Source organism: Numenius arquata, chromosome 5 (genome assembly GCF_964106895.1).
Source record: "Numenius arquata chromosome 5, bNumArq3.hap1.1, whole genome shotgun sequence".
In the NCBI taxonomy this organism is placed as follows: domain Eukaryota; kingdom Metazoa; phylum Chordata; class Aves; order Charadriiformes; family Scolopacidae; genus Numenius; species Numenius arquata.
Window position 1 is genome coordinate 71,211,821 of NC_133580.1, and position 25,457 is coordinate 71,237,277.

General features: G+C 47.7%; 1 protein-coding gene across 1 annotated transcript in view; it reads right to left on the reverse strand.

Annotated features, from left to right (window-relative positions):
- Positions 1-9,098: 9,098 nt before the first annotated feature.
- ANTXR2 (ANTXR cell adhesion molecule 2) overlaps positions 9,099-25,457 on the reverse strand; it is a 107,123-nt gene continuing 90,764 nt past the window's right edge. The window contains exon 17 of the mRNA XM_074147234.1: positions 9,099-10,921. Coding sequence (XP_074003335.1) covers positions 10,883-10,921 — 39 coding nt within the window. The 3' untranslated portion in view covers positions 9,099-10,882. The remainder of the gene's footprint in view (positions 10,922-25,457) is intronic.

The following is a 25,457-nucleotide window of genomic DNA, read 5'->3' on the forward strand; positions in this document are numbered from 1 at the left end:
AAGAGGATTAAGGATGTAGGAGGGTTTTGCTGACGTGCATGGCAGAATGGGAAGCGAGTGGGAAGCCCGTGACTTGAGGGACATCTCTGCCCCGGTACTGAGCTGCCAAAGGCGGGGGGGGGGCAGCTGAGCATGGTGACAAAGCGCCTCTCGCCCGGGTTCATAGGAAACGGGCTGGAGGCAGAGATGTTTAGGAATGCAGCCCTGAACAAAACAGAAGGAAAATAAAATCCAACAGCAGAGGAACTGAACATGGGCTATCATCATTCGAAATACATGAGCACATGCCCGTGTTCCTTCAGGCCACAGGAGCTGTTAAGCCTGTGGGTTGAATCTCCAGCAGTTCATTTAGAAGTTAAAAAAATCAGGAGGCCTGTTTAACAGGGAGGCTGTGGATATGTGGGGCGTATTTTAGGAAAAGTATGTCTCTAGGGACAGCTTAGGTGCCTGCAGATCACTGTGAGACCCCAGAATTCAGTGTTTCATTATTTTCCTTATGTGTTGTTGGTTTTATTCTCTGGAGAATGTAAACAGGAAAAGGCAGTGTTCGGTGACACCGAGGCACCGGCGGTGGCCAGCTCTCCCGTCAGCCGCGGGTTGCACAATCTCAGCCACCCACAGCTGAGCCTGCTCTCCCTTCCCTCTGTTTGGCGCCGCTTTCTCCCGCGTATTTCGTCCCAGGACCACGGGTTCTGCCCGGGCCGAGAGCGTGCCCCAGCCGCGGGGAAGCGTGGCACTGCTCAGCAGCCAGGGGCAGCGCCAGAGGCTCCTCTCCGCGGCAGCATCGCCCCTGCGGCAGCGGAGTTTGTGAATCACCTGTGAAACCCCTCCCAGCCTGAGGGACATCAGGGCTGGATGGTTCCGTGCTGCCTCGGGGGGCCGTGTCCCCACGTCCCCCATGGCCACACCTTGGGCAAGCCCCTTGGCCGGCGCCTGCGGTGACCCTCCTGAGAAACAGCCCCCCGCACCAAATTTTAGCTGGTCCCTGTGCCACAGGATCGTTTCTGCTTCTGAAAACTACGGAGCTCGTGGGGAGGAATTTTCAAGAGCTCTTGGCACCGGATCGGCTGTGGGCTGATGTCAGTGATAAAGTCCTGTTTATTTCCAAGCTGCAGCGTTAAGCTTTGGTGAAGAGCTTCTGAGAATCCTGTCTGAAGCAGTTTTTCACCAACACCCACTAACAGATTGTTGGGGTGGAGAAGGGAAGGGGCCATCTCTGCGCCGTGCGGCTCCCCGGAGCCCCCCAGCTTGCTCTGGGAGGACCTGTAGGGAGTGGGGCCGACGGGAAGGGGAAGGTGCAGCCTGTGGGCTCTGTCTTGGCCTCGCTCGTTCTGTCCGCCTGGCCTCGGCCGTGGGGGAGTCACGGCAACAGCCTGGGGGCAGCTCCGGAGGCCGGGGGCAGAGAGGGTCGGAGCGTTACCTCCCTGCAGCTTGTGCTGCGGCCCCGCCGTGCATCCTTGAGCCTCGAGCGGTGCCACGGGAAACCCGGCACCAGGCAAAAATCAAACAGCTTTTCACGAGAAAAGGCAGAAGAATAGCATTCCCGTAGGTGCAGGGAGAGAGGCGGGTTTCCCAGCCTCAAGTCAGCTCAGGAACCTGCTTTCACTCTCTTTCTGTAGAGCTCAGTTTGGATCGGGACCATCCCCTATGCAATGGTTTAAAATGGGATGTTTTCTCCCTTCCCACCCTGCGTGGTTGGAACACCACGCAGAATAGGAAGGTGAAATAGGGAGTGAACATGCCCCTCACGCTGAGCAAGTGACGTCCCCTGTGGCGTGTCGTGGTGCGGCAGGGTACGGTGGCTGGGTACGGTGGCAGCGTGCCCCACGTGTGCTGGGAGCCCTACAGCCACTCGCAGCCCTGGCACCAGCGTCGGGAGCCAGCACCGCGGCCCGGAGAGCCTCTCCTTCCCCCGACAGCCGTAGCTAACCGCCGGCTGAGAGCAGCCAAAGTGTGCCAATAGCTCCCCGAAATGCAGCTGTGGTGGGAAAAGCCCCCTCGCTTCTCTGCGGTGCCCAGAGTTAACAGAGGGGGAACAGCGGCGTTTCTGCAAGTGTGGGACTTATGAGCGGTTCTGGCCTTAAAGATACTTTTTTATAGGTATCACTGCATGAAAAAAACCCTCTTTTGTCAGACTGGCGTGTCGCAGCCTGTGCCTGTTGCCCTTGATGTTCTGTTTCTATCTCACAACTTGATGACTCAAGTTGGTATTTGTAGCTGCGCACACGCGCAGGGTCCTGCTGCTGCTGCAGGGCACACTCGCCTGAGCCCTGGACACCGAAGGAGTTAAACTGCTTTCAAATTGGCCTCTTCATGCTAATAAAGTACCTTGGAGCTGGTCCAACAGGCAGACACCTGGGTATTATTCGAGCATCTGACACCCCTAGAGAACCAGAGCCTTGATGAGCTTCATACACTAACAGAAATCTTGGAAAAGAAAGGAGGCTTTCCATAGAAAATGGATTTTCAGGGCCAGCTGAAGGACATGACGTTCAAGATCATTGCTTTAAAATAATTTCAGCTGCAGTTAATGTGAAGCAAAGAAGAAAAGAAAACCCAAGACAGTGAAAGGATAATTAATTCCGAGTTTGAACTGCAATTTGAGAGGGCTATATTGTGAAGTGACCCTTTACCAACTTCTATCTGAACCGGCTCTTCTCATAAAGCCCTTTTACAGATGAAATGTAGTGTTGTTTTACTTTTACACCATATGTTTGTTCTCCCCCAGCGTTATGGCTTGACCTTGAATTCCAGCCTTTGCTAGAAGAGAGGGGTGTCGCGGGGGTCCTGGGTGGGCCCTCATCCCTGCTGCTTTCTTCATCCTTTCTCCCCAGGTAACCATAACCTGCGCCTTTGCCAAGGTGAGCTCTGCAGATCACCTCTCCGACTGTTCAGCCGTCCCGTTGGGGAGCCCCAGGGTCCCCACTCCCCCAGGGCGCTCACCCCATCGAGCTGCTTCTCCCCAAGGCAGCTTTCAGTGAACGTGGGTCAGTCGATAACACCCTCTGGCTCCCACCTCCTCTGCCTACGGTGTCGCCTCCATTTCTGTACATCTTGCACTGAATTTCTCTAGAAGCTTAGAAATGCTTTTTGTGAGGAGATGTTCAAGTGATTAAAGCCTGTACAGAATATGATGTTTATTATTGGGCATTTCCACTGTAATTTGAAAAATATATGTTTCTGGCCTACTTGCTCTTCCTCAGCTTACAGAGAAACCAAATAAAAAGCCTCGGGGCCAGAGCTCTAATGAGATTCACATTTTGGACATCATATTAGTACAATAATGCATTTCACACTGTTGTTTCCTAATTTGCTTAATCAAATAAAGGGAGATCGAGCATTACATAGCCCAGCCTCCCCATTCCAACAAGGTAACACTGAACCCATCAGTTTTGCAGTTCAATTAATTTTCCCTACACAGGTTGGCTAAAGCACATAATTTAATCAGGATTTTGCAGCTCTGTCAATAGACACAATATATTTCGGGTGTTGACAACACCCTGAGCAGCTGCCCTGAGAACTGGGGAATGGCTGAGCGCGTGGATGATGGGGAGAGGGTTTTGGAAGGAGTGAAGGCGTCTTGCGCTGCTGCGTGAAGTGCTGCCGCGCTGGTGTGTGGGGTTCCTTGCTGCGGTGTCCGGCTGCCCAGTAAATAAAAGGTCTCCCTGCGCCATCGGTAGATGCTCCAGGGGAGTAGGGGCTGTCGCTGGTGCTCGGACAGCTGGCCAGGGCCAGGGTGGTCCTTGGCTTCTGAGGTATAGAGTAAATGCTAAAGCAAGCGATTCAGTCAAGGAGGAATCTCTCCACAGCTGATTCCAGCCTTGTAAGTAAAATCCAGAAAGAGATAAGAAGTGTCCTTCAGGTGCATCCATGTCTCTAAAGATATCTTAGGAGACGTGCCATGTTAGGGAAGTCCTCGGTGCGTCCTCAGCCGGCCGTCAGCTGGGGGTGAACAAAGGGGTTTGCCAAATTTAAGTGAATCAAGGCTCAGTGAGCACTCAGGGAACGTGAGAGGCAAAAATGAGCATCGCCTAAGGTGGCCATGGTGCTACAGCCCGTCTGAAGGGTCTGTAACAGGCCAGCTCCCTCTCTGGAGGCTGGTGACCGCCGAGGCGACCGTCCTGCTGAGCGTCCCAAGCAGCACGGCAGGGAGCTGAACGCTTTTCTGGGTGCTGCTTGATCCACGACACGGGAAAAAACAGTTCTACATATAGAAATGGTGTGCTTAGATCTGGCATCCGTCTCTTGACTGTAGAGCAAAACTGAGAACGTCAAAATCAGCTGCGGAATTGTTGCCATTGCAGATACTTTTCTCCTACAGCATGGTGGAGAATTTAGCAGAAGAATTTGAGACTACATTTTTTTAAAGGAAAACTAACTAATGGGTGGTGCTTGGGTCTTTGTTGTAATTCATTGTTTTAGGAACAGCATTTCAGTGCTTGTGATATTATAGCAAGAGCAAAAAATCATAACACCACCCCCCCGCCAAGTATGAGAAAAATTTTTAGTTCTCTTTCCCAGGAGATTTGTCCCCAGGTTGTGCTCTGCAGCAGAGCACATCAGACTGTTTCTGTGCAGATTGGATTTGTGCCTCAAAAAGGTGCATTTGTTCCCAATGACATTAATGAGAGGTGTGTGTAGTTAGTTTCAGTCGGCTCCAGGGATGCCGGGTGGGAGACCCGGGCGGTGGGTGAGCTCCAGCCCCTGCAGCTGGGCACCGGGAGCCTCTCGCGGGGGTCTTGGGGGCTCCCACATCAGAGACCCCATCCCTAGGGCAGACGGGGCCGCTCCTGCCAACCCTTGTGCTTCGCTGCTGCTTGGGTGGAGGCTCGGCTTCAACACCTGGTCCAGGTACAGCCATAGGAAAACAGCTGAGAAAGTCCCATGGATTGCAGCTTGGGAGAATAAGCTCATTTGAAAAATAAGGCAGAACAAGCAAATGAAAAAAATAAGTGTGAATTAAATGATATGACTTTGGTGCAAACATGTAGATCAGCCGTTTGCTTTTCCGTAGGATGTGGAGCCATCCTTCTAACATGGTAAGAATCATTCTAAGTTGACTGCCAAAAAATAAAAAAATCACTGAGTATAGGCATTTCTTGTATCCAAAGTCCCTCATTATATTAAAAAAATTATTGCAGCAGAAAATTTACAAGTGCATCACAGGACCCACTTGTACTGTTAAACAGATGGCACCTACACAAGACCCAAAAATATATAACAATTTTAATTGAGCCAATGCAAAACAGATTTGTGAAATAAAATAGTACATGCCAGGTCTAATAAGGCTCTTACTAGAAATTTTGACATGAAGTAATTTTGTAACGGCACAAGAGGTATCTAGAAGATGCTCATTAGCAAATGTATCATTTGCTTCGCTTGCCTACTGTGATCTCTGAGGTTCCTGATCAGGACGTTTCTACCTGCTTTAACGTCTCCTCGGTGCACTTTGCCTCCTCCCGACACCCGAGTTTGCCACTGCACTGGTACCAGTTTCAAACTGGGCTCCTCGGGCTGGATCCTCCCCTCTTTGCTGCAGACAAAGAGAGAACCTCCCGCCCCTGCGATGCAGGTCGAGCTTCTGAAACTCTCCTCGGAGCCACCTCTTGTGAGCGAGAACTTCCAGGAGCTCAGATCTAAAGACAGACGGTGATGGCACCTTGGCTGCTTCCCAGTGAGCTAGAAAAAAGAAAACTCTTGTGGTGCAGAGCAGTGTTATTTCAGTCATGAGGCAGCAGTCAATAACCACAGGATAAAATGTGTATTTTTCCCACCTGGAAAAAAGCCTAATGGATAGCAGCGGGTTCCTTCACCCTTCCCTGCAGCCTGAACTGTGACGAATAAAAGAGAGGGTTCTCGCGCAGCTGGGAAGGGATGTTTTGTCTAAACTGAGAGAACACAAAACTCCCCGGTCCCTTTCCGTGCGCAGGGAGGAAAAGCAAAAGGTAAAACCAACCCTACTTGTGGCTGTCACCTTTTTTTTTTTTCCTTAAGTACATCAACATGATTTGAATTGTAAGGACGTGCTTAAAAGTGAAAACAATGAGCAGTGCAGTCTCGTGTCACCACGGATTTTGAGGAGGCTGGATAACCGTGTATTCACGGGGAGGGGATGTAAACATGACTTGCATGAGGAGCCGTTTACTGAGACGGTGAAAAAAATAATGTTATCTTTTGCCTTTAAAAAAAACAACAAACCACCACACACAGCTGGCGTTGCACCCCCAACGCGGGCACGTTAGAACGTTTTATGGAGAGGGCATTAAGGAAACACCAGGGTGTAAAACGCAGAGTTGTGATGTCGCGTTAAGTACGGTCAGAAGAGGAGAGATGCGGCACAGTGATTTCCTGCAGGAAAAACACCAGCAGGAATTTATCCTGGCCAGCCCGGGCTCTCAGGCAGCGCTGGTGACTCGGAATGAACCTGCATCGTGGCACTGGAGAAAATTCCCTTCCCTTTCACCTTAGATCAGCCTGACCCGTCTCCTCCGGTTTAAGCCCAGCAGATTAATGTTTGATGAAAGCTCTAGTTCTTGTTAAATTAAAAAACAACTGAAAGGGAACACTGAAAAATTCATTTTAATTTTTATTTCATATTAACTCCAGTCAATTAATTTCTGCAGTTATCAAAATGTATAAAATAAAAACAGCCTTGTATGATAATATAATTTAGGGTATCCTAACGTATCCTAAATGTAATATAATTTAGGGTATTCTAACGTCCACAATAACATTTCCTGTTCCTTTAAATCCTGCTTTGTCTGGGTCATAACGGGAGCTCCTCAAGGACTGCCTGGTGGTATTTCTGTGCGTTTCGTACATTGCTCTTTAGAAAAGAAAAAAACATTTTCACCGATGTGCTTTTCTTGCTGGTGATACGCTCGTATGTTCTGTTTCTCAGCAAGATCAAGTAAAAGAAGCATCAATAAACCTTTTAAAAATTGAGAGATTATTATAGAATGCTTCTTATGTCTCCTGCAGCCCCATTTTATTTCAAGGGCTTGCCTGCGCACGAGGTTTGCAGACATCCAGGTTTACTGGGGAATTGAGCATAACGACCATGAAAGCGACTTTCCCTTTCCCTAACCCCGCGGGTTCCTCCTGCTCGCTTGTGCCGCAGCAGGAGCAGGCTCCAGTGCAGCTGGGGGCAGCTGGGCCAAGTCCGTTCAGGCTTTATTTCGTGTCCCCCAGAATTGGTTCCCGTTTCCCCGAAATGACTCTGTCTCCCGCTGCCGATGCCCCGCTCCGTGGGAGCCAGGCGTGTGTCGGGGCAGGGCTGCAGCACCGCTGTAACGAGAGCAGCGAGTGCTCAGCGCCCGAGTGCTGGGTGTCTGTGCAACACGGGGTGTTTGCAGCTCGGTGAAATAGCACACACTCGGGAGCAAATTGTTCTTATTGTTACCTCTCCAGGCATTTGTGAATGCAGCAGGAGTTTGTAGGAATTATTCTTTTATTTGCTCTGTGTTATTCTTCATGCTTACAACACAAAGCCTCAGGCGTGTTCTGATTTTCAGGGACAGTCTCTAGAGACATCCCGGTGTCCCATGGACCGACCGCAGGGTCCCCTCGCCGGGAAGGGCCGTGGTGCCTCCCTCCACCGCTCGCCGTATGGGACAGGGACCCGCAGCACCTCTTCCTGGAAACCTGCCCCTTCCCAGGGAAGGAAAGTCCTCTCAGATGCTCTTTCTCCCATCGTTTTCTGAGAGATCAGGGGTTTCCTAAACTAGTTCAACACCAGAAGGGTCACACTGCTCAGTGCCTGTAGTTGTGGTGTCATCTGTATTTTGAGGATCTTTTTGACATGGAAATAAGATACTGAAATAAAAGCAGGCGTCTTGTTAAAGAACCGTTTCAGACTGCGGGGCTGATACACACTTGTAAGTAGAACATTTCTGGATCACTCTTGTGCTCATTTAATTTCTCAAGAGACTTATGTTTCTTATGCAGGCTAAAATAGATACCAGCAGTGTTACCAGGAATTGGGCTTTTTGTAAGGAGTTACTCAAGGTTTGAAACCGTGCGAGGGACGTGCTCTATTAACCCTCCTGATAGTGGTTTTCTCAAGCATTTTGAGCTCTTGTGCCAAGGAAATCTTACTCTGTGTCATTTTGAATCAGTGGATTTTAAAGTACTATTACTCTATACCTCTTGCCCCCCAAATTATTTGTGACAGGTACTCCACGCTGTATAATAATGGAACTCTTAGGGTATTGTCTTCAGCTAAATGAAAAGTGTAACATACTGCAGTATCATGCCAATTAGAAGGGAAAATCAATGTAGATACCTGAAATACGTTTTTGCTTGGTATCAGCCACTCTGTGAAAAATTGCACATTCTACGGTTTTTAATGAATATGGATAGACAGCTAGAGAGGACAGAAGATTATTAGTGGATTTCTGTGGCTCTATTTGTTACAAATATTCTTTGAGAGACAGCAGATACACGTGAGGGAAAAATCCTCTTCATCTGCATGTTTTCCTGTTATACAACACACTGCTCAAAATGCAAGCCAGCAACTCCAGCCACATCTCAAAAGTGTTGCGTTTACATTAAAAATGGAGGAAAAGTATGCAAAACAGGACAGAGCTAATTTTAACTTGGTGTCTTTTGGGATCAGTGTCCTGTCTGTACCGCCTCCATGTCCCGAGGAGTGGTACCAAACCTCACCTGTGTCCCAGCAAACCCACCTAGTTTTATTCTTCATCTTGAGCTAAGCTGGAGAGCACATGGCGGTTTAATTGGTGGCTTGAAATAAGCCCAAGACTTGGTGGTTGGGCTTTGTGGATAAAAGCAGCCTTTTGTAGGCAACTGGGCTAAATTGTCCCCTGCCAAGGGCCGGGGGTGCAGAAGCTGCGCTTTCACGAGGTGCAGAAGGGAGAAGCCATCTCTGTGGGCACTGGCTCGTCCCGTGTAGGTGCCCAGCGCAAGGTCCCGCACGAGTTGCCGGGAGCAGCCTGAGGGAGGCTGGCTGGGCCACGGCAAGGTGGGCTGCCTTGGCAGCCAGTCCCGAGGGCGACCGTGCCGCTGGAGAAGGAAGGCATAAGTTGTGAAGAGGACGGGGGACCAGGGGGGAGGAGAAGAAGGAGGAAATGATCACTGAAACTTAGATAATAATTTTATTTATAGTCTAATGTTGCACACATGGCTGTTGATGATGAGGCTACCAGTGACATAAATAAACTCAAGCAAAAGATGTAAGCAAGTGGATATATGTAAAGGCTTCTTTGGGCAGTGCCACGAATTTGGACATCGACCAAGAGAATTATTTATGTCCCTTGCAATTTCAATGAAGAGCACAAAGGAGATAATTAGACCAGGATGCTTCGCATTGCTCTTTCCATCTTGCGCACATTCATGCCCACCAAATGTGAAATGTTCGCCTTTTCCCCTCCAACGTGATGGTTGTTGAACTTATTTTTAGTGTCATTTGATAAGCCTCCCTGCTCGCAGAGAGACATCCCACTGACCCAGCCACTGGTCATTGTCTATACCAGTTCCCATCAAAGCGGGCGCGCTTTGTCAGGTTTCGACTCGAATATCCATTTTGCATCTGAAGTACAGTATCGAAAGTGACTGGATCATTTGAGCCTTTTTCTTCAGCTGCTCCCTCCTTCCTCCCCCACAGTGTTTCCGCTCACGCTAACATAATTTGGCATCGTCGACGTGACACGACACTGGTTTTTCTAAAAAATTATAATACATACATTGTCAATGTTTTGTGATAGCCGGCGCTCCCCTATATTTAATTTCTAAATTGATGGAAGGAGGTCTTTTTCCACTGCTGGATCTTAACCAATGCTCGGTGCCCCCTCAAACCGAGTAATGCACATACAGTAATAGGTCATTCAATGTCAAAAGGCATAAAAAAGATGAGCAAAATCTTCACAGGCTGCTGCTTGCTGTTGCCTTTAATTATATTAATTAAACTTCGAAATTCTCATGCAAAGAGAGTTGCTGGCTTGTGACGCTGAAGAGCCCTTGGAGATTTGGGGGGGAAAAAAACCCTGAGATACCAGCTTAGTGGCTACTGCTTTTTTTAATCTAAAAAAAAAAAAAATACATAAGCCTACAACTGCTAGGTATGTTTATAGATGATGATGTTTTATGCGCTACTGAACTCTGAATGCAGGAAGGGGGAAAAAACCACCAGCCAGAGTGTCAAGGTCTTGAAGCATCAGTCCCTCAAACTCCGCTCAAGATCTCTGGTTACAGGCTGTCTTCCCGTGGAATAACGCTCTATTAATTTTCTTCCTGTCCTGGGTGCATAATGAAAGAAAGGTGTCTTCAGAAACTAAAGGGCAAAGTCTTGCTACCCATACCTTGAGGCATCCTGTCTACATTTTGTCATGCGTGTGCACTTTTCAGTGTTAGAATGACAAGATTTCCAGTCAGAAGGTTCCCGTAAGGCAGGATGCGAAGGGAGCCTGGCGAGGGTTTGTGATCTGACATGGCTGTAAGGCACGCGGCTCCCGCGCTGGCTGAGCCTGGTGGGAACCGCTCCCCTCCGCCCCCAGCGAGTAGTCCCTGCTTAAATAACACGTGCCGTCGCCGCATCCGAGGAACTCTGCATCTCCGCTAAAAGCACATTACGTCCTGAGAATCTGTAGTCCTTAAAAAAACGTAAAGTAACAAAAATAGAAAAACGTGATCATCTTTGGTGTCTGTGTTCTCCCTTTGGTGTTGCAGGAGAGCACAGGCAGGTGAGCCCGTGCTCTGCTCTCTCCGGTGCCGGGCACGGCCACGCCGGCTCCGGGGACGCAGAAACCTTCTGAGTTCAGGCTTGAGGACGAGCCAAGAAATGCGAGGAAGCGCTCGGTTCTCTCTGCTTGGTTGAAAAGTGGCAATGGGGCTGTCTTTCCTCCTGGCATCCGCTTCTCCTCCGCTACTGAGACTGAACTCGGGTGAAGTTGATGCATCGGCCCTGAGGGGGGAAAAGAGAGAAGCTCTTATTGGCGGAGTAATAAATGCAGCCAAGACTTTCGAAGGCTGAATATTAGATGCTAGAAGGCGGCTGTAATTTAAATTCAGATGTTTGTGAAAATAACATACCCATGAAAAACCTTTTAAGAACTAATGGAAATTACCCAGAGTGAGGCACTGCATTTGACTTACAGATTTATGATGTTAGGGAAGGAGCGATGACACAGAAGACACATTTTGAACACTCTCAGGTCTTTTTTGAGGATGATTTACAAATTCTCGGCAACCGCAGTGAGCAAACTCAAACCAATCTAACCATGGGAAGGGAAGATCCCAGCGAAGATGGACCCTCCCCCAAGATCTCTCCCCAGCCAAATCCTCACGCAGCGCAGCACAGAGAAACGTGACTGTTCGTTAGCGGAGCTGCTACTGATTTGAAACTGTATTTTATTAGCAATAACTTGAGCTCTGCATTTATAAACTCTGTTCTTATTGCTGTAAAGTCGCTGTGCACCAAAAGGAAAAGTGGTTTCTCTTGGTGTCACACCAGAGTAAATACCATTCTCCCACAAATGGGCCCAGATTAATCTTGACAGATTTTGGTGTAGCTGAATGAAAAAAATCCACTAGCAAAAATCGGGACCCTTTTTTATTAATCTGGGATAAGCACTAAAAATTGCCAGTCACTTCTCGGAGCTTATTTAAATGCCCAAACTCCAAGCTGGTGATGGGGTTTTGAACTAGGGTGTACTCTCAACAGAACAGCTCTCCTGGGCAGAGCAGCGATGCCCTTCCTTGCTGCCATGGAAGAAGCCAGCTTGTGTCGAGCCTGTGCTCGGGCTTCTCCATCCGGAGACAGGGGTTCTCCGAGGAAGGCGGTGGGAGTATTAAGTCCTAGTTTGCAAAGGCGCGCGGTGCGATTAGCAAATGGCAGGTTTTGGCATGAGGTTCTAGTGACAAACACCCTGGAGTGGCCCCAAAACACCCCGTCCCTGCGGGGGCTTCTGCGGGAGCCGGTCCCGGTGGCGTCCCCGGACGGTGGGGGAGAGCTCTGAAGGCACAAGAGGATGTGGGTCTCACTAGAGGGACTTTATGGGAAACCTCTTCAAAAGGAAAAAAGCTCAGCCTGTTTTCTTTCTTCTGCCTCCTTCAATTCCTACCTGAGGACTTTGAAACTGCCGAGACTGTGAAGCAGTTTCTCAGAGACCCGTAAAGGCGGTGCCAGGTAGACTGCAGTCTGGGAACAGGCAGCAGGGCTTATGCTTTGAACCCTGATTTCTTTTTAAACATGTGTGGTTGGGGGAAAAATTACTGCTCTCTTCTTAAGAGATGATGGCATCACCAGATGAAATTAGGGCTGAATTTCATATTCCTTTCATTTCTTTATTTTGATCTGAATGTCTTACAGGTTAACGGGGAGGGTGATGGTGCACAGTTACTTGGCATTGCTCGAGCAAGTCTTGGCTGGCATGAAAGGGGCAGTGCTCTCATCAAGGGATTTTCTCTCCTAATGCTTTTCTAATGATTCTGCCTCTGTCAGCTGTGTAATAAATATAAACCTGGTGAATGGGTGGGTGCAGTAATTGCAGTAACTCCTAGCTGCCACCCTCAGTATTATACATGCACAAGAGATGCAGAGAGACCAGCCAGGAGCACACAGATTCCTTTAAAGGCAAAGTATAACAGTCCTCGGCATCTTCATGTGCCATTCCATTTGCTGCTTTTGTTTGTTGTTGGTTTTTTTAATGAAACATATCAAAATTAATTCGGTGGTAGAAGCAGAGTACTTCCGGAGCACAAAATCCGTAAGTGCTGTGCAACTCTGAGGACAGAGCTGATGTTAAATGAGCGCTGGCAGCACGGATGTTTGCATCCCTGTTAATGCCACAGTGGAAAAATAACACCGCAAAACATGAGCAGAAAGCAGGTAACGGGGAAATCGCCGTAGATCCTAGCTGATGTAATTAATATTACAATTTACCCATTGATATAAAATTCCTGCTTTTGTTTGTAGCTTTCTCACTGTTCTTTGAAGATAGGTACCAATGCATGAATTTATAAGAATTTTTGGCAAATGATGTGACTATTCATTTTGGTGTTTGCATTTGGTTTGCATTTAGAAGGCATTTTAGTGGCTCCGTGCTTTACCTGATGTCTGTAATAATCACTGGAATCAGAAATCAGTTCTCCGAGGTCAGAGATTTAGGATGGATATTAGGAAAAATTTTTACACTGAAAGGGTTATTAAGCACTGGAATGGGCTGCTCAGGGAAGTGGTTGAGGCACCATCCCTGGAGGTGTTCAGAAGATGGGTTGACATGGTGCTTAGAGACATGGTTTAGTGATGGGTTTTACCAGAGTTAGGTTGGTGATTGGATTAGATGATCTTACAGGTCCCTTCCAACCCAGACAATTCTATGGTCCTATGGTTCTATGAAGTCAGTAAGTGCCATGCATTAAGAGGGGCTGAGGGTCCTTTTAGCTCTTGAGAATGGCATTAATGAACTACATAACAAATGTCATTAAAGGGGCAAACTTAGTTCTAGGGCAGACGGTGCTCTCTGGCCACAGGAAGCATCTCCAGCTGAAGAGCGTGTATGGAAAATGAGGGAGAACTTCCACCTTGTTGCCAAAGACGTCACGGGTCTCCACCTCTGCGGCGGCGGGGACCCTGCAGGTCGCAGGAAGGCAGGTGTCCCCCCGTTCCCGCGCACGGCACCCCAGGGACAGCTGAACCGCTGCTGGGTCCCAGCTGTCCCCGCGGCCAGGCTGCCCTGGCATCCATCGTCTGCTAAAGGCTGACCATGGGTGGTAGATGAACAACATAAGGGGAAACAGAGGAGGAAAGGGAACCTAAACCTGTTCCAAAATAAATCTGGAAATTGTGAAGCCTTAAAATAAAACGTAGAGATGTTACCTGAGGAGTTACACAGGTAAGAATTCATAAGAATTTCATAAGAATTCAGAAAAAGACTTTCTGTTTTGTTCTAAACATGTCTTCACTCTCTGCCTCTAGTAAGGGTTAGAAGGTTTTTGGAAGACGTTCCTGTGATACTTCTTTCTGCGTTTTTACCTGAGGCAGAGTCACTTCCACTCTGAACCTACCCGTAGGCATTAAATTAGTGCCTATATATCTGATGTATGATCAGAGAATGGTGTAACTTGTGTGAGTGTATGTACTGGCAACTCGGGCTACCTTTTCCTATTTAAGAAAGCTGGAGGATGAGGGACTTAAAATGAAAACAAAGCCTTCCATATAAGAAGCCATTTTTTGTGCACAATGTGATGCTCACAGAGGACAGAGCTGAAATCAGGATGTTGGAAAATGCACTGAAAGTGCTAATTAACAAGAAGGTCAGGAACACAGTACTGTCATTAATGGAACAGCAAATACTGCACGCTGGCATAGGAGAGACCAGCTTTTACGTTCAGGTAATGGGATGTGACAAGGTGCCTGGTTTCACAATACCTACACATGAAATGCATGAAGAAGTAGCTTTCAAGCCAATGTAAAGGGCTTGAGCTCTCGCCATCCTTACAATTCAAGTCTAACTGGCACAATTACCATATATACCTTTAATATTATTATTTCTTAGCAGAACCAGATATGTGTATATCAGTAACCTCTCTTGGTCTGTTTGCTATGGTTCATTTCATGGACATAACTCTTTCCCCTAAACGCTGGCTTAGAGGGTTTTTCCTTCCAGGACAAGTGGTTCCAGACACAGCAGGGACGGAGGAGATCCTTAAATGAGCAATTTCCATGATGGTTCCCCTCATCTCCCATTGTCTCTGCCCCCAACCTCCTTCCTCCAGGTCTCATGGGGAGGGAGGGGAAAAAGAAGGCGCTGCTTGGCCAGACCCCTGGTCCCGTAACGCCTCCCACGGGCAGAGAGAACACCGGGACCTGGGGAGTCTCAAGGCACCTGCGACACAGCAGCTATCAGAGCACCGGCAGTGTCAGACAGCAATAGATAGTAACAAATACACTGTAAGTAGTTTAAGTGAGATTTTAAACCATTCGCATTCTAGATGGGCAAACCGAAGTAGGCAGAAGATAAAGGACTCGTTTTCAGTTGTTAAGGATGTATCACTCCAGATCAAACCAATACGAACTGCAGGTTTTCATCGTCTCAAGAACCGGTTTGTGTGTGATGTAACCCACATCACTGTCTCTGTGCAAGGTGGGTTTCAGAACAAGACGCATACCTGTGTAAATCCTTCCTCTAAATGAATTCAAAACTTCCTATATAGTGATATCCATTTCATCATTAAGCCCAGCTTTTAGAAACAGAACACTAAAATTTTCTTCTGATTAATCTGAACTTTACAAAAAAGGAGTGTTTACTTAAATAGAAGCACTGTTTACCAAGGAGTAGACTCATCAGTCTATTTTTGGCCTTCACAATTAAAACATGCTTGTTCTATGTAACTAATTACCCCAGTGAATTACCATCCCAGCAGCGCTGCCATGATCCACCAGTTTGGTGAGTTAATGTTACACTCATGTCCCCGTACTCCATTTAACAATCAATACAACCAATTTGAAATCAGATGTATCGTGCCTTGTAAATCACTGGATCATAAACCTTAACAATATCAACATGTAGTCAGTATAAAATGGAACTGAATTAGTGGTTTAGGACTAGACTAATTAAAAAATGAGTTATGCAAGCATTCTGTGATCCTTGTGTGGAATATGGGAGTTGTCTCCATGTGCCAGATTCAACAGGAAAAAAAAACATGCCACCCTTAACTCTCGAAGATGCACCGCAGGTACTGCAGGAGACCGTGGCAGGGATTTAACAAAAAAAACAAACAAAACAAAACAAAAAAAAGAGAGGAAAGAGATCTAGGGCAAGGGTTTTTAAGCTGGCCCTCCCTGCTCAAAGCTACAGATAGTCACCCTGTGGGTCCTGGCTCATCTGAAGAGTAAATCACATTTTGCTCCTCTGCTGTGTTTTTTTTCAAACAGAACTACAGACTTTCTGCTCTTTGGGTTACAAGGGGCAAACATAAAACTTTATGTCCTGGTCAGCCATTTAAAACTGTCTATTGAGGTGGGTTTTTCCCCTGCCCTCGCGTAACACAGCCAGGAGACACACTGCTCAGCAAAGAGAGTTTAAAAACGTGCAGGGCTGGGAGTGAGCGCTCTCCTGCAGGTGACTAAGAGATTTTGCTAGATGTTTCCAAACTGAAATAGCTGAAAGGCAGCAAAAGTCTAATAGTAATTTAAAACGAGTGGCGGGATGATAACTGGCCACCGCGGGAGCTGTAGGTGTTGTGTTTGTGGAGGTGAACGCAGAAGTCCCTACTGAGGTCTTCCCCCATGGGCTGGGAAAGCTCCTCACCCTCCCTTTCCCACACCATGGCATTAGGTGGGAGCTGCCTGCTTGGCTGGGGAGAGCTTGACTGCCTTGCATTGTGTTAGAGTATAACTTCTTCTGTTGTTAAGTACCATCTGGAGTGCCTAGACCTTTTTGAGAAGCATCTTCTTTAGTATATGCCATACACGCAAAGGAGAGACGAATGCACAGGTAGGGATAGCTGGGCTCTGTTGCTGGTGTCTCGGTGGGGACCAGCGAGAGCTCCCGCACTGAAACCTGCAGTAGAACTCTTCCTTTCTGATGGGCTTTGCATACTCACGTGTGAAATACTTTACTCATAAATACCTTCTGAACCTAAGGGCCTTGCTCCATGGCAAGGACTTTTCCAAAATGCATATTTAATCATGGGTTGGATAATATACGCTTTAAGTTTTCTCGTTTGCTCTCTTTTATTGTGATGTGTAATTGCCTAGAAGGGTGCAGTTAAAGGAAGTCAGGCTCTCTATATAAAACCTTGAACCCAGCGTCAATTTGTGGATGCTGTCACAAGGGTCCTGGTGAGATGTGATCTCCTTTGGCCTTCCTCCAAACGCTGCTGAGCTGACAGGCTCAGGGTGGCTATGGACTGTAAGGGAGTGTGACACAGAAAGTTGAAGGGACAGAATATCCTCAACTCGCAACTGGACTTCAAATCATCCACTCAGCATTTAAGTAGCTGGCTGCTGCTGGTAGTCATTGGCTTTTAGCCTACTCCCTTTCAACCCAAGGTCTCTGGCTACTGTTTGTTCTGGTGTATTTGGCCCCCCTTGTAGTATCCTTCAGTAATTCCGAAAGGGCCGGTGAAGAGGTCTGTAAAACCGAGGAGGGTGTGGATGGGATGGGATGGGATGGGATGGGATGGGATGGGATGGGATGGGATGGGATGATACGATACCCAGCCACTCAGCCTATGCTGCGCCATCTGGTCTCAAGTACTTCGTTGCTCACCCGTACCCTGCCCTTGGCTATGACTGAATTTCTCCAACATGCCAAGTAACTGTACTATAGGAAAAGGTTCCCTGTATGCTGCCGAACTGTTCAGTATCCAGCTTAGGGCTGATAAGAACACATGCACTTGCCAGACAAGCACTTACAGCTCTGTTTTGTCCAGAACAGTTGTATTATAATATACAACCTACAATATACTTAAAATATATCTTTACCGTAAAAGATTGGCTCATTCTGGCCTTGGAGGATCAAGATCCTCCTCTGTCTGTCACCGACATACCGGGAGAAGCTGCGAATCGTGTGCTTCTACCTCCAGCTGCAGTGTCCCCATAAAGAGAACATACATACCCTTTTGGGATTTGTCATTTATACGGCACTTGTGAGCTCTGTGCCCTCCAGCCCTATTGATCAGTGCCCGCACAGCCATGAGGAAGGAGAGGGGTTTGGAATAACGTCACTCCCGAGATACATATTTAGCGATGTCATTTATGTTGGCCCTGTCTCCACAGCGTTATCAGAGCATCTTTCATCCGTGGTCGGTGCATTCCTGCTTTGTGGTTCCCCAGAAAGCTGTCTTCTCGTGACAGCTCTGCACGCCTCTGCCGAGCCTGCTGCTCCGGTCTGGATCAGCAGACGAGAACCTGGTTTACCTGATTCTATTTCTTTCCCTGTGGCCCAGCCTGCACTTTGCCTCTCTCTAAGGAATCAAAGTTGAGAGTGTCAGGTTCTTCCCTGTAGCACTTTCAGTAAAGGACAGGACTGTGTAAACCTTTTCTTCTTCGCTAATGCAAGGGAACAGGCAATTTCCTGCTTTCCAAACCTCTTCAGAATCATTAACTCCCAGGACAGAGCTTACCGGGGATAATGAACTCCTACGCGTGCTCCTGACCTGCACACACTCAGCTCTGACAATAAAAAGGCCTTTAAAAGGAATAAAACCGGCAGGGATTCAAACGAGGTGCTGAGATGCCAGCACCTTCCTCGAAGTCCTGTAGCAAGATCTGAACAGCGGTGGCTGTTTCCTGACTGAGAAATCCCAGTGCTCCCCCTCGGCAGAGCCTGGTACCACCCAGCCCAGGGAACAAGACGGCAGCTTCTGCCCACACGGCTGCATGGGCCTCGAAGGCCAAACCCTCCTCTTACAGCCTTCAGAAAGGGCCACCAGTGATCTCCCCCCGCTGTAGCCAGCAAAAGCAACATTAACTAGAGCTCGTGTCACCTTGCCCCCATCTCCTGGGCATTAAAATTCTAGTGGCATTAACATCCCTGCGCTTCTTTACTAGCTCCCCTGCTCAGGATGTATTTCACTGCTATAACCGTTATAATATTACACTCACCTCATAAATATCCGTTGACAAGCTGGAGCATACAACTGAAGTTAAGTTTATATATATATTTTTAAAGATAGCTGATTTATATGTTTACTTTGGAAAGGGGTTACTAACCCACCCATGTCCTGTGCAGCTCTGAGCAGCATTCAGAGATATAAACTGACTCCTCTCTCTCTCACACTGGCTCTCAGTCCCTGGCGATCAGGTCAGCCCTCGTCACAGAGACCCGAGGAGCTCACAACATGGTAAGAATTTGGAATTGGCTTTACAGTTCTGCCGACAGAAACCTGTGTGCTCCGCCAAGCTCTTAGCGCTCAAGCCTCATCCCTCCAGATGTGCCTTGCTACCAGCATGTTTATTTCATATAAAGCAAAACCATTTTAAGTTGTCATAGTTTCCTGACCTTGCGTATGTCCGTTCCTGCCCACAGAAGCCCACCCACAGCAGGTTTCATTGCTCACCCAGCACCATCCCAGCACAGGGCCACTGGGCAGCCCCACAAAGAGCGAGTAAGTCCCAGTCGACATCCCTGAACCATGCTGTGGTGCATGGTGTGTTTAGCACCTGGGAAAAGATGACTTGCAGTGCTATACGCTGCTGGAAGTACCATTTTTCACAGAATAAATCAGCAATGAATCTCTTAGAGGAATGATCTTGAACTGGCGTTATTGCTACAGAACCCATCACTACTGATGCAAACATCAGGATCGTTTCTAGGGCTGCCCAGGGGGACTTTCTCCCCAAAATTACTTAATTCATGGCTGAAGCGTCACCAACAGAGATGAGCTAAGCTCTGAACCCCAAGAACAACAACGGATGGGCTCAAAATCCTCCTAAAGCAACAACCACATAATAAAAAAAACAAACTACAGATGAATGGCACTATATATTTTTATCCTAAGAAGGATTTTTTTTTCACTCTAGCAATTTTGCCAGATTTTGAGATAAGCAGAATTGCGTATAACTTGTTTATTTTCTTCATATTTATGTAATGTAGCCTCCTTAGCATGTGTGCATGAACCTCATGATCCTCCCAAGCGATCTAGCGGTCCTGTAGTCAGCTTTCAGAAGTTACATCATCTGAATTTCAAGAATAGCAGTTTCACAGTGAAATCTGGCAGCAGCTGCCTCAAAACATGACTGCTTTGAGGAAAGTGTGCCAGTGCGATGATTCGGGACCCAAGTCTGCCTCCACAGCCACCTTCCAGCCCTTGGTCCTGCTCTACTTGTAGGCAAGTAACAGGAACGTGGCGTCAAGTGCAAAAAAGGAGGACAGGACTAATTCCTTTTAAAAGCTAGTTCCCGTCTTTCCGCATCAAATATATACTGTATTTTAGAGTATAGGCCTACAAAACAAAACTGCCTGTAATAAGTTCAAAATAGGTATTTTAAAGATGCTGTCTAGAAATACAAAATGTGTAATGGGTGGCCAAGAGTCTGTAGCTGCTGTGTCAGACAAGGTATTTCTTGCAGGAAAGCATGCAGCTTAGTTGTAGCCATCTGCCTCAAACTTTCACCTTAATATAAATATGGAGTAAGTATTAATTTGTGGAGAGAAGCCCTGCAGGTATCCTAACCCCATGTATGTGTTTTATCTGATGGAGTCCCAGTTCAGCAGTTCACTATTGTTGAACAAATTTGCTAAGTTCTGGTTCATTGGTTTTTCCCAAGTGCTTGTGATTGAGCCGTGTGTTTGGTAAATCTTGTGTGGACATGGTTTGCTGAATGTTTGGAGCAAACTTGGGCTGGTGCAGAGCCATCATGCGTTATAAAATGCTGATTATGTCATCTGGTGGGGCTTGGTACCTGCTTCCTACAACTGTGCCTCGATGTAAATGAAAACACTCGGTGCGCTGCAGCGAGGAGTCAAGGGCTATTATCTGTAGTATTTTTAGTACACTGGCGGCTTTGAGGAAATGCTATTAAGAACAGCTTTTCACCCCACTAATAACGCTTATTTTATAACTGGACATATGGACATTTCGGCACAGTTGCTACAGCAAATGAAATCTTCAAAGTACGTATTTACCAGTGGTGTAACCTTGTGAAAGCCAGGACCGAAGGGACTGTGCAGCTCAGTGTGCTGCCTGGCACCGACAGGAGCGCTTCTGCCAGGACGCCCGGTACCTGAGAGCAAAGACACGGAGCTGGACCCTCAGCGCTGTTTTCCCACCTTTGAAATTCCAAGTAACTTCCACCGATTGATGTGGAAGGGAATGGCTGCCATCCTGCCTAGACAGGTTTTGGTAATGAAGAAGGGAGGGATTTATCTTCCTTTGCCAAGTTTTCTGTGACTGCTTTATTCAGCAGTTCTCCAAATAAACTACTGCCTTGAAGAAGAGCGGTTGTGACAAGCTGCCTCTCCTGCGAGTTGGCCTTCCAGGTCTGGGAGAAGCGAGCGCGACGAGCTGCCGAGCCGGCTGTGTGGGCCTTAGGGGGGAATAAAACTGTATGCATTTGTAGCATCTGCTTCAAAAGGAGGTTGTGGCAAATATTTTATTCAGCAGAGCTGGAGGTCTCCTGTCTCTAGAGGGCAGGAGTTTGTTGTTTTCCTGTTACAAGACAAGCATTGCTTATGCAAAAGGAAAGGATGTGGAAATGGCCTGGAGAGTCCCTGTTTTTCTAGCACGGATTCTTTGGAGGGAGGGCCCCAGCCTCTCTCCATCTGACCCCTCGGCAGCAAAGCCTCCCTCACCAGCAGCGCTTCTGCCTCCGTGGAAATGCACCATGGCCTGGGAAGGTTTGACCCTTCTTTCCTGAAGGACATGTTCTTGTTTTCCCATTGCAGCCGCCTGCCAATGGAGGGCCTTTCTCCTTCAGCTCTAATTACGCCTTGGAAGGCAGACCATGCTTGTTCTTGCTGCCAGAGGGAAAGTGATCTCTGTCCTGGCCGCCCTCCCAGCGCACACCTCACCCAGGGCCGGGCTTGCGGGCGCACGTGGGCAGGATAACCAGGACACTTCTCCCCTCATCCCAGTGTCTGGCTGAGCCATCACTGGGAGTGCTCCCTCTCCTCCCATGACACGCTGGAGGGACAGGACGGGAACGTTCCTTTCCAGGGCAAGCTTCAAGAGCTCCTCCTTGATTCCTTGTCCCTGCGGCGGGGTGGGCGCGCGGAAGATTTTGGTTCCTTGAACTCCTCTAAAACTCCAAGGGAGGAATCCTTGTCAGGAGTAAGTATTGCTGGGGATCCTGTTGACGTTACAGGAGGGCTCCAGCCAAACTGACAGCAGGCCTGATCTTCAGTGCCAAATGCTTTCCTCCTGTTAGCATCCTAAGTGACTCCTCCAGTCCCCTACAGCTTTTTTAGGAAGAAAACAGAATATGCTACTAGATGCATCACATTGCAAGCCTTGTAAAATCAGACAGAGTGCCCAATTTTAAGCCCACTAAAACCAACAAGGATCAAAACCTGCTGCTTTGGGGTCTTTTTCATCTAAAAAGGCAAAGAATATCAGAAATCTATAGTTCCTAAAGATGGCATCTCTAAAGCGAAAGTCAAGTATCTCCATTATTCTTACTTCCTCCCCTCTGTGCAACTACTCAAAGTGAGAAGAATGCAATTTATCTTTCTCTGAAATCAGAGGTAACAGCAGATAAACCATAACTGCCAGAAGAACTCTTCAAACTCCTTTTCTCCTCCATCATCACCTCAACTCAGGGAAGTCCCCTTCAGGCTTCTCCTAAAACCTCCTTCTCCCCAGTCTCCTCTTCCTGATGGACTGCTCTAACCTGGGCTTTTCTGAAGAGATGTTGTTGTCTTCAAACGGCTCATATATTTAAGAAGCAGATGCTCTACAGCTGTAAAGTCCGTAAGTCATCCAGGGGTCGTGTTCTCAGCTTGTAACAGCAATAACACAGCATTCATACCCCACCCAAAACCTGGCCAATTCAATTTTGCAGTATCTGACTGGAAAATGATAATTAGTTGTAAAGAGAGAAGTCACCCTGATTACATGACGCTATGTAAATTATTTTAAAATAATTGTCACACAATGATTATGAGGAAAAAATTCCACGTAAGAAATTCTGTGGGAAAATGTGAATTTGAAGATGTAGATGGGCTGAAGTGGCTTCTCTGTGGAGGGGACTGGGAAGCTCCTGGCAGGGCGGGAGGGTGCAGGGGGAGCTCCGTGGAGCCGGCACACACACTGCGCCTCGCAGCCCTCTAGATGCCACTGTCATCCAGCTGTCACCTCACCAGCCCGAGCCTCCACAGCACTACCCGATAGCTGGATCCTTCGCAGCAATAGTGAGTTCAGCGTTAATGACGCTGCCCACCGCCAGTGAAGAATGCGGATGCCAGGCTGTCTCCTCACCCCTCGACCCGCGTTGGATTCCCCGCTACAACGAGCGCACGGCGACCAGTCCCCTCTCCTTCCTGCAGACAAACCCCCACAGCACACCATCAGGCTTTTGTTTTAATTCAAGTGGTTTAGTAATCATAAACTTCACAGATATTTGGACATCTCACCTCCCAAAAAAAACCCCTTCTCTGTTCAGAGCAGTGTTCAAAGCGGCGGCTCTAGAATTCTCTGCCTTGGACCAAGGCCTAAATCCTTCCTGAAGGCCAAACCTTCATGCCACACCATCATTAAAATGACCGCAGAATATATTTTCTCCTGTGGCCTGCTCTATATCTGATTTAGACCTTCTGGATTATGCGAGAGGAGAGTCTATGAAGCTCTCTGATTTATGTTCATACACATCTCTGTCGGTCTGCCTTGCTCTCAGTTTGCAAAGACGTCTATTAATTGCGTGTCAGGCATATTTCAAACGCTGCTAATTTATTGCTATTGTTGCTAGCATTACTGCTGGTTGAAGCCCTGGCCATTGACCCACCATCCCCACAGAACACAGGAGAAGAGCTTGCTGTAACTCGTCCGTTACGGTAACGAGGGATGGTTTCTGATGCTAATACATGGGACAAAGGTGAAATGCCAAAACGTATTTCCACATCTGTCTGGAATTTGAATTAGGAGCTGGTGCCTCTGTCCAGGAACACAAACTTACAAGTGAGGGCTGCACGTCTGGCTTCCTGGCACAGAAAATTAAAGCTTCATCTCTTACGAGGACATCACAGACCCCAGAAGAGACGCGGTGCTCTGGTGAGCTGTAGCTGCTTGTAGCAGACACGGGTCAGAGCAGCCTCTGAATCCCAGAGCTCTGGATGGAAGGAGAGGATCAGCCAGTAGCCCGTGCAGGACAAAAGGAATGTAAAGAGTTCTCCTCGTACCAGAAGCTATTCCAGGCAGGGAGGGCAGCACACATGCAGGGTGTCTGTAGTAATTGTTTGCCAGAGGTCTGTAATTTAGGAAGGCTTTTGTCCTGGATTATCTTGACAGCTCGCAGTGCCCTCCTCACTGTCTGCTCACCAGGCCTTTGCTAACCATTCCCTTGATGTGCTAGTGCCACCAGTACTGGCTCCTCATCTCAGGTGTTTTGCCGAAAATCAGGACTATGTTCTTTAAAGTCAGCAGCGTAAAGCTCATGGAAGTAAGATCAGAGGCTGGTCCTCAGATTGTATTATGACAGTGTGGTGTCTATCACGGGCTCCTTTTCAGGACTACCAAGCAGTTGGCCCATCACAAGTGGTGCTGGCAGCCTCTCGGATGTGTGCGCTGCAGACACTGCTCGAGTCCTGCAGCAGTTGCGCTCTGTTCCCTCCTTGTGGACTGGGGTATGTGCGGTGAAGTCTGTATTCTCTGAAATGGTTTTTCCTCACTGGAAAACACTGCTGCAGATGTGCTTAGTGGAGATGCTCATGTTCTCCAGAAGCTGGGAGCAGTGTCCCACGGGGACGCAGTCAAACTGCATCTGTTCTCTTCCCTGTAAGTTCTTTCTAAGTGTCTATTGCCAGTACTACTGGAAAAAGGGTGTGGGATGGGTCTTTTCCTGCTCCAAGTCCTGAGGAAGGGTAGGGTGTTCATGGGCTACAGAGCTACCCGCATGGGATTTGCTTCTGTTGCTGCCCAGACACTGTCGAGATCACTTGACTCCCAAGCACCTCTGCACTGCCCGACGTTCCTCTTAGGGGCTCTCCTGAGAAACAGGGGAATGGGGACACGGTGCTGGATTTTGTTCTGTTTCTCAGTTTCCACCTTTCACTTTCTCCCTTCTTTTACTGTGATCAGTACAAATTGTAAAATGAGTTTGGGTTTTGGTGAGGCTTTATTATACATATGCCCAGAGATCTTGGTATTAAGTGAATTTTATAAATTAATAAATAAATATGCTCATTTGTTGTAGAATTTCTATTGTTGATTTGGGAACAGTAAGCTCTTGCAAATCTCAGCTTTCACCTTGCCAATCACTGTATTCCTGTAAGTGCGCTGCAGTTATTTGGAACCTTTTCTGGGTTGGTGTTGGCATCCTTTTGCTAGATTACATTTATGCATTAGTACCATCTGTGCCTGCTGTACCTTCTGTGAGTTAGCCCTGGCCAAATGACTGGCATTTATCTGGAAGTGCACTGAAAAAAAAGAAAGAGAAAGAAAAAGAAAGGGGGGGAAGGAGGCAGAGAGACAGCAGGATGGTGCCCAGAGCTGTACGCTCGCTGCTGGCACTCACGGGTCTCGGGGAGGAAGACCCTGGTGAGCACACACCTGCACTGATGTCCCCCACTGCAACCGCTGAGGAATCTGCTGTGTCCTTTCTGAGTCTTTATCTCTAAGTAAGAGCTGCTTCATCCTGTCATGGCATTCAAATAAATTCTCCCTACCCTCGTGTTCTAAAGGAAAGACAAACTGGCAGGACTTAAGAGGAAAAACTACTGCAGTCAGAGGGACAGTTGTGGATTGGTGATGGTCTTTTTCCATTGCGTCTTGTTTCAGTTTGGTCAGAGAGAGTTTGGACTGAGTGATGCCTTTTATTGAAGGTTATTTACAATATT